General features: G+C 42.3%; 1 protein-coding gene across 2 annotated transcripts in view; it reads left to right on the top strand.

The window, feature by feature from the left end:
* The window catches only part of CEP162 (centrosomal protein 162), a 145822-nt gene extending 133208 nt beyond the window's left edge, over nucleotides 1–12614 (top strand). The window contains exons 26-27 of one of the 2 annotated variants that reach the window (XM_073675653.1): nucleotides 2753–2887; nucleotides 12372–12614. In XM_073675653.1, the coding sequence (XP_073531754.1) occupies nucleotides 2753–2887; nucleotides 12372–12563 (327 nt within the window). In that variant the 3' untranslated portion in view covers nucleotides 12564–12614. The remainder of the gene's footprint in view (nucleotides 1–2752; nucleotides 2888–12371) is intronic. The other variant, XM_073675654.1, reaches the window with a different exon arrangement.
* Nucleotides 12615–14031: the final 1417 nt, after the last annotated feature.

Genomic DNA, 14031 nt, shown 5'->3' with positions numbered 1-14031 from the left:
GCATTAGTACTGAGATGTAGTCTGTGGTCCCCACCTGCAGAACCACTCCTTTAGTGAGGGTGTCTTGATAATTGCCAATAATTTCCATCTATTGTCTATTCCATTTGCACAACAGCATGTGAAATTGATTGTCAATCAGTGTTGCTTCCTAAGTGGACAGTTTGATTCACTTGGAGTTATATTCTGTTGTTTAAGTGTTCCCTTTATTTTTTTGAGCAGTGTATATAGACGCATCAATACTCAATTGCAGCCACACACAATCCAAAAATCAGTAAATAGTAGATACAATATCTATACAAACCACCAGTGGCTGCAAGGGAGTAGGTTGGAAGCCCATGATACCTGTGTACTACTGCCTAATTGTGCTGAGCTGTGCTGGTAACAGAGTGATTGTTCTTCCCTGCATTCCAATTTTAAAAGGGGAAAGAAAAACAGAAAGCAAAAAGGTTTGCCTCCTAAGGACACTAAGCAAAACTGGTTAAAAGATATACTGTAACTGCTTAGGAGGTGCAAACACTTCACTTAGTGTCCACCTCTTAGCATCAGCTTCCATAACCCAAAGCACAGAGTTTCCCAATGAATGGTGCGAGAAAAGGCTTTTATCATTTTATCATAGAAAACCTTTTGTTATGATAGTGTAACAACTCACTCAGGAAAATAGGTAACATAACACACTAAAAACTGCAGTTGACCCTGCCGGTTCCTGTACAGACTAGAGATCCTGACCCCGCAGTCCCTAGTGGTTCCTGTGTGAACTGAGATAGCCATATCCACAGACTAGACAATGGCAACTCGGACCTATGCTGCCTGAAAGGCCATTGAGCGCTTCACACTCCTCTGAAAGAACTGGAGGGCAGAGCATAGAGTGTAAATTACCTACAGAAGGGAAAGTGTGCTGAAATAAAAAGAGGTCCCAGAATGAGAAAAACAATCTACAAAATACATAATAAAGTATTAAGTACGTACTGTTAGAAAATATGCCGCCTACTTCCTAAAATGAAACAGAAGATAGGTGCAGGGTAAAGAACATAAACAGCAAAGTAATAAACCCTACCTGGTCTTCCACTGACTGGCTTAGACTACAGCAGTATCACTGGACATCCAAATGAGACTATCACCAAGCAGGAAATACCAGCAGGGGTAAAATATACAAAGCCACACCGAAAGGTGATTGGGCAGAAAAAATAGTAAATTAAAACATTTGTCACCCTAAAAAGACTGAAGCAAGGATAACAGAAACGATACACCTGGAGAAAAGGTGCATCTGCTGTGGCTCGGTGGACAGATAAGCTGAACACAAAGCACAGGCTCAAGGGTTCGAAACCAGACACATGACACCTTTTAAGTAACAAAATGCCCTTTTTTTTACTTTATAGCATTCTGAGAGGTTTTATCAGGCTTGGGAACATCTTTAAGATGTTATTGAATGTTTTTTAACATTGTACTCCAATTTTTAGATCTGATCTTTTACAGAGGTAAATATAATAGTACATAGCTCTTGCTGAAAAAATATGAAACAAAACTCCTATCTAAACTTTCTTATGTCACTGTGTGGCAATTGCCATTATTTTCACTGCCGATTGCTTGCAGTTTCTAATGTTTCAGTCCTTGAAGTAATCTGCAATCAATTCTGCATGCTGTGAACTTCTTCAGAATTTGTTCTTGCACGGCATATACGAGCCTGTATGAGGCAGTAAAGTAAAGCATCGAGATGAGTCAGGCGTTGGGTTACAGACAGCCTCAGATCCCTTGGTGGCACTCTAGATGACTTAGATTGAGTCACTAATAACAGCTGTGAACTACTGAAATAGAAAAGAACTAAAAAGTAGTCAAGTAGCCAACACCGAAGAAATACATTGCAGGTAATCATTAAGCAGAAGGTAGTGACGTTAATATGCCATATTCTTCTGATTATTGAACATACTTTCTCTGCTAAAAACTATGAAGCAGTGTAATTTTCTGCTGTGATAAAGGCAGCAGGAGACTCTCAGTGCCATGTTAGTGAAAGGACCTGCAAGGTAGAGTGTGAACACAACAGGTATTATGCTGTATATACAAATGTATGTGTTTTGCTCACTGAACAGTTACATCAAAGTGGTTCTTCTACACTGCATGATTATCATGATTGATCTTTCTAGAAACATTTGTTTCATGATAATCATAAAATCTAAACAGGCTGCCAATCACTAGACAAACGAGTCTGCATGTGTAAGCAGACGCGTAGCTGAGCTGCTAGTCCTTAGACGTAATTGCACCTTTACGCTAAACATTTGATCTCCTCTTCTACATGGTGATATGGAGCAGATTCACCCCTAATATCCCCGTCACCTCTATTGTCTGCTATGCTCAAGGAGAAGTGGTGTCCCTGAAAATAATGAGGGACTGATTGGCATAGCAAGGGGGCAGTGTTACCAGCCAAATGAGGAGGCACTGCAGCCAGCTTTCTGAGGAAGTGTCCTGGTTTTAATATGTTGCCCATAGAGTGGACCCTTTTTTATGCTTTTAAGTTAGGTCAGGTCCAGTGAGTTGTGCGACCTTATAGTCCAAATAATATTATTATTTTTTAGGTGACAGATGGTTATCTGGTTTAATATAAATCATTGTTATAATCCTCATTATATTTTATCCAGAGTTTATAGTTGTGTTCATTGAAAAATGAAAGGAGAATATGTAGAATATGCAAAGCTCTTGTTCTTTGATGTTTTCTTTATAAAACCTATCCATAATTACTCTTTTCCCCTCTCTGTAAAAGATAACAAAGCTGCTGGATGAACTAAAGATGGCCAAAGAATGTCACAGTCCAGAAATGAAGCCCTTTTTAACACTTGAATATAAAATCAAACATATGGAAATCCGGCATTCACAAAGGGAGCAAGAACTCCAACAGGTAGAGTGGCTGCCCTTTACAATCTGCCATCCAAGCATCATAAATATTTATGCAGTGTCTTTTACAACAAGACAGGCTTTAATCATCTCACCTTACCCAGTCAATTCCCTAAAGGCTATAATACATCTTTTACTGAATAGATGAAGAATAACAAGCTGTTGACATGTCTCATTTGATGAGAAAGCAGGGAATTCTGTAGTAATTTAACACCTAACAGGAACAATGCTGATGCCATTAATCTCAAATTGCCAGTTAGAATTCATTGAGCATATTCTGACATTACTTAAAGGGGGTTTCCCACAAACAAAGGTAATTTTAATCAACAGATCTTTGAATAATAACAAGTTCCATAGCTGGATGTGTTTAAAAATAATGTTCCTGTGCTGAGATTATCTTATAAATGTGCCCCTGCAATGTACTGTGTAATGGCTGTGTCTGACCATACCACATCTCCTGGCAAGGGGAGGACGCAAAAGAGTATACAGTGGGTACGGAAAGTATTCAGACCCCTTTTAAATTTTTCACTCTTTGTTTCATTGCAGCCATTTGGTAAATTCTAAAAAGTTCATTTTTTTCTCATTAAAGTACACTCTGCACCCCATCTCGACTGAAAAAATACAGAAATGTAGAAATTTTTGCAAATTTACTAAAAAAGAAAAACTTGAAATATTACATGGTCATAAGTATTCAGACCCTTTGCTCAGTATTGAGTGGAAGCCCCCTTTTGAGCTAGTACAGCCATGAGTCTTTTTTAACACCTGGATTTGGGGATCCTCTGCCATTCTTCCTTGCTGATCCTCTCCGGTTCCGTCAGGTTGAATGGTGAACGTTGGTGGACTGCCATTTTCAGGTCTCTCCAGAGATGCTCAATTGGGTTTAGGTCAGGGCTCTGGCTGGACCAGTCAAGAATGGTCACAGAGTTGTTCTGAAGCCACTCCTTTGTTATTTTAGCTGTGTGCTTAGGGTCATTTCTTGTTTGAAGGTGAACCTTCAGCCAAGTCTGAGGTCCAGAGTACTCAGTTTTTCTTTTTTAATAAATTTGCAAACATTTCTACATTTCTGTTTTTTTTCAGTCAAGATGGGGTGCAGAGTGTACTTTAATGAGAAAAAAAATGAACTTTTTAGATTTTACTAAATGACTGCAATGAAGCAAAGAGTGAAAAATTTAAAGGGGTCTGAATACTTTCTGTACCCACTGTACAACAGGACAGCACAGTATCACATATGCTTCTTTCTTTGTGGTAAAACATTGCGTAAAAACAGCAATGAAACGTTTTGCCTCACAAAAGCTATCATTTGCAATCTCATGTTGTAATATCTGTATATTCTTTTGCGTCCTCCCCTGCCCAGGAGCTGTGGTATGATCAGACCATGTCCCTGTACGGTCAGACACAGCCATTACACAGTACATAGCAGGGGTACATTTATAAGATTATCTCAGCACAGGAACATTTTTTCTTAACACATCCCATTGTGGAAGTTATTATTATTCCAAGATCTATTAATTAAAATGTACTTTGTTCGTCGAACAACCCCTTTAAGCATAGAAACAGTAGGCTGAAATAGAAAATGCATCTGTCCATGTTGAAAAATGTCTGGTGTGTGTGTATATATACACCCTTATATGCATACAGTGGAATGTAAAAGTTTGAGCAACCCTGGTCAAAATTACTGTTATTGTGAACAGTTAAGAAAGACGAAGATGAAATGATCTCTTAAAGGCATAAAGTTTTATAAATGATACATTTTTTGGTATTTTAGGCTAAAAAAAATATATTGTAATTTTTTTTTTTTTTTTTCATTTTAACCTTTTCACCACCCAATCCTATTTTGAACTTCATGACCAGGACAAATTTTACAATTCTGACCACTGTCACTTTATGAGGTAATAACTCTGGAATGCTTCAACAGATCCCACTGATTCTGATCATTTTTTTCGTGATGTACTGTACTTCATGATAGCAGCAAAATTTGCTCGATATGTTTATTTGTAAAAAAAAAAACAAACGGAAATTTGGCTAAAAATGTTGACATTTTTGCAAATTTCAAACTTTCAATTTTTATGCCCTTAAACCAGAGTTAAGTCACACAAAATATCTAATAAATAACATTTCCCACATGTCTACTTTGTCAGCACAATTTTTGAACCATCTTTTTTTTTTTTTGTTAGGAAGTTAGAAGGGTTAAAAGTTGACCAGCGACTTCACATTTTTCCAACAGAACTTACTAAACCATTTTTTTAGGGACCACATCACATTTGAAGTGACTTTGAGGGGTCTATGACAGAAAATACCCTAAAGTTACACCATTATAAAACTGCACCCCTCAAAGTGCTCAAAACCACATTCAAGAAGTTTACTAAGCCTTCAGGTCCTTCACAGGAACTGAAGCAATGTGGAAGAGAAAAATAAACTAACTTTTTTTCACAAAAATGTTACTTTATATCCAGTTTTTTTTTTCACAGTGGTAAAAGGTGGAAATGTACCCCAAACTTGGTTGTGCAATGTCTCCTAAGTACACCAGTACCCCATACGTGGGGGGAATCTACTATTTGGGCACACAGCTGGGCTCAAAAGTGACTTTTTGAATGCAAAATTGGTTGGAATCGAGAGTGGACACCATGTCGCGTTTGGAGAGCCCCTGATGTGCCTAAATAGTGGAAACCCCCCACAAGTAACCCCATTTTAGAAACTAGACCCCTCAAGGAACCTATCTAGATATGTGGTGAACACCTTGAACCCCCGGGTTAATTGCAGAAATTTATAACGTTGAGCCGTGAAAATAAATAAATAAAAAAATTTCCACAAAAATGTTTTTAGCTCCAATTTTTTATTTTCACAAGGGTAATAGGAGAAAATGAACCCCAAAATTTGTTGTGCAATTTCTCCTGAGTACGCGTATACCCCATACTGTATGTGGGAGAAAACTACTGTTTGGGCGCACGGCAGGGCTCAGAAGGGAAGGAGTGACGTTTTGGAATACAGACTTTAATGGAATGGTCTGCGGGTGCCATGTCGCGTTTGGAGAAACCCTGATGTGCCTAAACAGCGGAAACACCCCAAAAGTGACCCTATATTGGAATTGATCTAGTGATCCTTGTATGTGAACTTTATAATGTAGTAGCGTACATGAGTAGTGTAGAGTGCATCAGGTTGGCATACATGAGATGTGTAGTGTACATCAGTTTACATACGTGAGTTGTGTAGAGTGCATCAGGTCGGCATATGTGAGTTGTGTAAGTCAGAAATTTATTTTGTTGTTCATGCATGTGTAGTACAGTTTGAAGCATTCTTTTATACATAGGCCAGATTTGTGATTACAGGTGTCGCATTGAAAAGTGGTGTCCTTGCGACCCTTCTGTAACACATTTGGTACCTCTTTTGCAACCTTCCTTACTTTGTGGTTTGCGGGACCTCACCGGGGAAATATTGTCCTGGTGTGATACGAGCATCTTCAGTTCCGGAAGTAATGGTGCCCACTCCTTCCTGATCTCGAAAGATTAGAGCTTTGATTACTACTTCCTGAAAATTAAGGTACATACTGGTCTGGCCTTCACACTGTGATGGCAGGTAAGCGTTGTACATTGCTATCTGTACCATGTGCACGGCCAGTTTCTTGTACCACACCTTGACTTTTCTCATGACACCGTACAGGAGGAGAACTTGATCAGAGAGATCAACTCCCCTCCATGTTGTTGTTGTACCCCAGTACACAGTCTGGTTTGTTGACCTGTGTAGAGGTACCTCGTACAGCAGTGGGGGTGCTGCCATCACCATGTATATAGTCAAGAAAAGTACTTCCCTCTTGCACTTGACCACCAGCATGTTGTCACGACATTGGGCTCTGCTGTCACCCTTTCTGAGCAGCTGCCAATTAGCGTCTTAGGGAGGCCTCTCTGATTTTTGCAGACAGTACCACATGCTGCGGTAGCTCACACCGAGATGGACTTGAAGAGTGGTATGCTGGTATAAAAGTTATCTACATAGAGGTGATAACCTTGATCCAGCAGTGGGTGCACCAAATCCCGCATAATTTTCCCCCTCACTCCCAGGACATACAGGGTGACATTCAGGGGGTTCAATCCGGTGTCCTTCTCTTCATAAACTCTAAACCTGTGGGTGTACCCTGAGGTACTCTCACACAATTTATAGAGCTTAATTCCGTAGATGGCACTCTTACTGGGCAGGTACTGCCGGAATTTGAGCCTCCCCTTGAAATGTATTAGGGACTGATCCGTGCAGATGTCCCTTTGGGAAACGTACACCTCAGAAAATTTGTTGCAGAAGTGATCAAATGACTTGCCAAACTTTGAAAAGTCGGTCAAAGTTGGGGGTGCTGCTTCATTTTCTGTCCTGGGGCATCTGTGTGGCGGTTCAGTTATCACTTGAGGAAGGGGAGGATGAAAAATAAAGGAAGGATGGTATCTTCTCCCTCACTGTCAGTGTCGGAGGCGTGTGGGACATTTTTTCACGTATGTGGTGTTTTGTGTGTGTACCAAATTTTATTCAGGCGTGTGTTTGGTGTAAACTTGTTTTTTTTATTTAGAAGAGGAAAAAAAAATTAGAATGTGGAAAAAGAATATAAAAATTTGGTAACATAAAAAACAAACTTAATACAAAAAGCAAAGCCACAATAAGAATTAAAATTCCCCCAAAATTCAAGAAAAAAAAACAGCAAAATAAGCAGCAGTATTTACCTGCTCAGATCTTCAGACCAAAATGCACTACCAGGACACTACCCCTGACTATATTCAGTAAAAAATACTGTAATAGTTGCCGATTACTAATATATTATTATATTTTTACTGTCCCTAATCTAGTCCTATCAACTAATCTAAAAAATGTTTTTATTCTTTTTACACACCAGACAAAAAAAAACAACAACCAAAGGCCGATCAGTGCTGTGCGTCATCGAACAGCGCTCGATGGCTGTAGGATGCACACAAGGATGTGATTCTTTTATTCTTTTTTTTCCGCGCTGACACTAACCCTAACTAAATTCAGTAAAAAATACGCTGATTACTACAGTATATTTTTACTGTCCCCAATCTAGTCCTATCAACTAATCTAAATTATTATTTTTTTTTATTCTTTTTCACACACAAAAAAAAAATCAACAAACGGAGGCCGATCACTGATGTACGTCACCGACCAGAGCTCGATGGCTGTAGGACACACGCACAGATGTGGTGCAAAGGTGGGAGATAGACATGGACATAAAAGTCCTGGAAAACATTCGAACACTGGTGCCGATCAGTGATTTGTGTCACTGATCAGCGCTCTAGGGCTTCAGGATGCACACACAGAGGTGGTGCATATGAAGGGGGAATAGACAGGGACAAAAATAGTCCTGGAAAACAGCTGGAATTGCATCACTGATCAATGTTTGGCGGCTGCAGGACGCTTTAACAAAAAAAAACTGCTAAAAATTGAGCAATCAAGTACTGATCAGCACTCGGTGGCAGAAGGAGGGGGTGGATAGGGGCGGGGAGAGGGGGATTATGGTGGATTAGGAAAGATCAGGGAAGGATCAGGAACGTTTTATTTCTTCAACAGCAGCAGCTCCAGCAGAAGTCATGGCACAGGCTTCAAAAAGTCTGAGACACCATAAGGCCCAGCACAGCGCAACAGAACAGCAGTATGACTGCCCTGCACACGTCCAAAGCTAGAATGAGGGAGTGCAGGGCAGTCATTCTGAGGTCAGATCGCCTCTGTGCACTCTGATTTTTGCGATTGACTTCATCGTCCCATCGCACCAATCAACGCTGGCCCTGGTGATGCTGTCGTTGCTAGGCTCCAGCCTGAAACACTGAAAACACTGTGATTGGCTGTTCAGAAAGGAACAGCCAATCACAGCGATTGAAGTTGCGGGGGGACATTGACTCCTGGTGCCCTGCTGTGAGAATCAGCAGTCACCTTAATCCAGATCTGGGCAACGTGCGGCCCGCGGGCCACATCTGGCCCTCTGGCTGTTCCAGTCCGGCCCGCGGACCGAGACAGCCGAAGGGCTGATAACAGTGGCCCACGGGCCGCACTGCACCGCACGCCGTCACTGCCCGCCTGCACACCGTCACCGCTGTCTCAATCCGTGGTCTCAATCCGCGGTGAATGCATTGGTGGAGGAGGGGCCACCACTTCCCTCTTCCACCAATCAGCGTTAGAAACAGCTGACACAATGGCATCAGCCTGCACACTGTGGAGAGTCAGTGCATCAGAGACAGGAGCGTAGGGAAACGGGGAGTGAAGTAAGTATATGCTGGACACAGGGGGGGCTTTAATGCTGGACACAGGGACGGCTTTGCTTTAATGCTGGACACAAGAGATGCTTTAATGCTGGACACAAGAGATGCTTTAATGCTGGACACAGGGGGGGCTCTCATGCTGGACACAGGGGGGCTCTCATGCTGTACATAGTGGGGCTCTCATGCTGGACATAGTGGGGGGGCTCTCATGCTGGACACAGGGAGGGCTGTCATGCTGGACACAGGGGGGTCTCATGCTGGACACAGGGGGGGCTCTCATGCTGGACCCAGGGGGGCTCTCATGCTGGACACAGGGGGGGCTCTCATGCTGGACACTAGGGAGGGCTGTCATGCTGGACACATGGGGGCTCTCATGCTGGACATAGGGGGGGCTCTCATGCTGGACACTAGGGAGGGTTGTCATGCTGGACACAGGGGGGGCTCTCATGCTGGACATGGGGGGCTTTAATGCTAGACACTGGGGGGCTTTAATGCTGGACACTGGGGGGCTGTCATGCTGGACACTTGGAAGGGCTGTCATGCTGGACATGAGGAGGCTCTCGAGCTCTCATACTGGACATGGGGGGGTGGGTGGTGCACATGCTGGACTTGGGAGGGCTGTGTGGTGCTCATGCTGGACACGGGAGGACTCTGTGGGGCACATACTGGACATGGGAGGGCTGTGTGGGGCTCATGCTGGACATGGGAGGCTGTGTGGGGCTGATACTAGACATGGGGGGCTGTGTATGGCTCATGCTGGACACCGGAGGGCTGTGTGGGGCTCATGCTGGACATGGGGGGCTGTGTGGAGCTCATGGTGGACACAGGAGAGCTATGTGGTGCTCATGCTGGACACGGGAGGACTGTGTGTGGCTCATACTGGACATGGGGGGGCTGTGTGGGGCTCATGCTGGACATGGGGGGGCTGTGTGGGGCTCATGCTGGACTTGGGGGCTGTGTGGGGCTCATGCTGGACATGGGAGGCTGTGTGGGGCTGATACTAGACATGGGGGGCTGTGTATGGCTCATGCTGGACACCGGAGGGCTGTGTGGGGCTCATGCTGGACATGGGGGGCTGTGTGGAGCTCATGGTGGACACAGGAGAGCTATGTGGAGCTCATGCTGGACACGGGAGGACTGTGTGTGGCTCATACTGGACATGGGGGGGCTGTGTGGGGCTCATGCTGGACATGGGGGGGCTGTGTGGGGCTCATGCTGGACTTGGGGGCTGTGTGGGGCTCATGCTGGACATGGGGGGCTGTGTGGGGCTCATGCTGGACATGGGGCTGTGTGGGGCTCATGCTGGACATGGGGGGCTTTGTGGGGCTCATGCTGGACATGGGGAGGCTGTGTGGGGCTCATGCTCATGTTAATATTAATATTGAGCAGAATTAATTTCAGCCTATTGGTTCGGCCCTCCCCAACAGTCACGGTCTCTCATGTGGCCCCTCGGGAAAATTAATTGCCCACCCCTGCCTTAATCCGATCAGTGCCGCATTAAAGATATGACGTATTCATACGTCCAAGGTCTGTGAGTACCTACCAATCTGGACGTATGGATACTTCCAAGATCTTGAAGGAGTTAAAAGTTACAAAATAAACCCCTTTCTGGCGTGGAGCGTAATAGTACGCCCCACGTCAGATCCCCCTGTTTGCTCAGCGCTGGAGCACGCACCTTTTTGGGCACATGTCAGCTGTGTAGATCGGCTGACATGTGCCCACAACAGCGAATCGCGATCCACCCGCGGCAGTTAACCAGTTAAATGCCGCTGTCAATCTCTGCTTAACTCGTGCTTCCGGGAAGCACGTCATTGGCCCCGTCCATTGGTGACCCGTCACATGATCACGGGTCGCCGATGGATTGGCATGACAACTCGGGGTCTGCAGGAGACCCCTGTGGTTGTCACTGCCAGATTGCTATGAGTGCCGCCCAGTGGTTGGCGCTTATAGCAAGTGAGCAAATCTGCTACACACAGGTGATCTGATCAGTGCCTTTGTGTAGTACAGGTGATCAGGTAATTGCTGCTTCTAGTCTTCCATGGAGACAATTGAAGCATTCAAAAAGTAAAAAAAAAAATGTTTTTAAAAATAAAAAAAAAAGTTTAAATCACCCCCCTTTCGCCCCATTCAAAATAAAACCATAAAAAAACACACATACACATATTTGGTATCGCCGCGTTCAGAATTGCCTGATCTATCAATATAAAAAGAATTAATCCGATCGATAAACGGTGTAATGAGAAAAAAATTAAAAATGGCAGAATTACTTTTTTTTTGGTCGCTGCAACATTGCAATAATGGGCAACCAAAATATCAGATCTACCCCAAAATGGTATCAATAAAAACGTCAGCTTGTTGCGCAAAAAATAAGCCCTCACCCGGCCCCAGATCACAAAAAATGGAGACGCTACGGATCTCGGAGAATGGCGCCATTGGCCAATGGCAGGTCAGTTTTAGCATTCAGTGAACGTGGTAAAAAAAAACAACTGTGGAATTGCACATGTTTTTGCAATTTTACCGCACTTGGGATTTTTTTACTGTTTTCCAGTACATGATATGGTAAAACGAGTGATGTTGTTCAAAAGTACAACTTGTCCCGCGAAATATAAGCCCTCACATGGCCATATTGACTGAAAGATACAAAGGCTATGGCTCTGGGAAGAAGAGGAGCAAAAAAACGGAAAATGCTCCTGTCATGAAAGGGTTAAAATGTAAAAGATGAAATGATATATATATTTTTTGCGTAAAATACAAATGAAATGTGTCATCTTTAACTTCAGGCCTTTTGGAGATCATTCCCTCTTCAACTTGCTTAACTGTTCACAATAACAGTAATTTTGACCACGGGTGCCCAAACTTTTACATTCCACTGTACAAGATGTTTGAGACATTTATGTTATCCTGCCCCCAAAATGAAAGCTGCATTATATGTACTGGTTTTGGGTTTTTTTTTGCCACATAAGAACAGACCATTTCCCCTCCAGGTGGGGCTATATACAGAAGTTGGTATCATCAACTACAAGAAGTTCTGATTGGGTGCCTTTAGTGCTAACAAATGATTAAATCAATGGATATAGAATTTAACAGGATACACATCTAAATCTGTGACATTCTACATTTTTTATGTCCCAGACACCCACCCACACAACACCTGAGCATGTATTGTTCTTTCAGTCTGTCACTTCACTTCCTGTACCCAAGATGGCAAGAAATTTAGACATGTTTTTTTACACCTATTTGCAGATAATTGATCAAACGCGTCACGTTGCTGAAGCTGCACAAGTTAAGGAAATTGAGAAATGGAGGCGGCTTGTGCAACAAAAGAACATGGAACTCGAGAAGTTTCGAACTGAGTTGGATGCAATATTAGATGTTCTCCGAATGTTACAGAAGCAGGGCGTTGTCATACCTACATCAGCATCTGAATTATACTGACAAGAATGACTTATGAATACAATGGATCCTATAATTTAATGTTAAAAGATAAAATGTATATAATTGTATTTTGTCTATAAAGTTTTTTTTCTAAATGAACCTTTCCTTTTTATATATGTGTATGTATATATGTGTGTATATTTATGTATGTGTGTTTGTATATATAAATAAAAAAGGGATGAAAACAGCACTCATTGTAAAAAATAAAAACAACGGTGATTTATTAGCTCAAAAAAAAGAGCTCTAGCGACGTTTTGGCTTTAATGTGAGCCTTTTTCAAGCAGTGCATATGTGAACATACAGGGTATTTAGAGGTACATCCAATTACAAAATAATCAACAAACAGTTCATATCAATAGAGTGCAAAGGTGCTGTGCCAAAACAGTACAATCCATACAATAGATAAGTATACATATCATCAGAATATAGCTAAACAGCCATGTGTAAATTGTGTCTGTAGCAAATACAGTGCATACAAAATACATTAAAAATAATAAACAGGTGTACAAGATTAAGTGGCAGGACTCACCCCACTGCGATAACAATAATAGTGCCAAGCTGCGGCTCTAACATTACAGGACTGCACATGTCCAGGTAATTAGACAGGAAGTACTCTGGCCAGACAGGTGCTCTAAGTACATATATTTCATCAGCGCCATCTTTACTATGGTCAGCCCTTAACCTTCTACTGCGCATGACCACACTATTTCATCTGTGTCAAAAACCAGCGCTGCAGCCAGAATCACAGCAGCGATTTCATACCATTGCTTGAGGCGCTCATATCAAAAGCGCCACCTAAAGGACACTCACAATGAGCATCATATTAGGGATGCCCACATAGGAACAAATACAGCAATATTTCCAACTGTATAGTAGAGTATTGACCATATTAGATATGAAAAAATAAGGTAAAAGGCCATTAAGGGTTTCAATATAGGACGTTACTATATATACTTTACTATAGGTAACACCCCCTTATTTGCTGGGGCTTGCAAACCTGCATCCTAAGGGTTAAAGGGAGCTTCACACCCCGTGAAGGGCATGTTACTCAACCTATTAACCTCAAATTAATTTGCCCATAGAAGTCTAAGAACCCTATACAAACTGCCATTAATACCACACAATAATTTGGCGCTGTTTATTAATCAACATGTAGAGAGATCTTTCCATATAAAAAAACAAGACATGTACATATAATTTATAATGATAAAAATAGATGAGCCAAATAGGATGAGATGTGCCACTAATCCAAACGTTCATTTTCACAAATTCTGAAAGAAAAAGAACAAAAATCAGCAACTTAATACCATATCAACACAAGGGATTAAATTAAGAGGGAATATCCGCACATGACGCTGTCACTAAGCAGTCAGCTCAATTTTATACTCTACATTGAGACCCTTAGGTCGTAGCGTATCCAATCTTCTTATCCACTTTAATTCTTTAATATTAAGCAATTTGACCCGAT

This window comes from Phyllobates terribilis, unplaced genomic scaffold (assembly GCF_046119375.1).
Source record: "Phyllobates terribilis strain yellow unplaced genomic scaffold, ASM4611937v1 Scaffold_3__8_contigs__length_932513732, whole genome shotgun sequence".
Taxonomy (NCBI): Eukaryota; Metazoa; Chordata; class Amphibia; order Anura; family Dendrobatidae; genus Phyllobates; species Phyllobates terribilis.
Note: the sequence above shows the minus strand (reverse complement) of the source record. Positions and strands in the feature narration are given on the sequence as shown.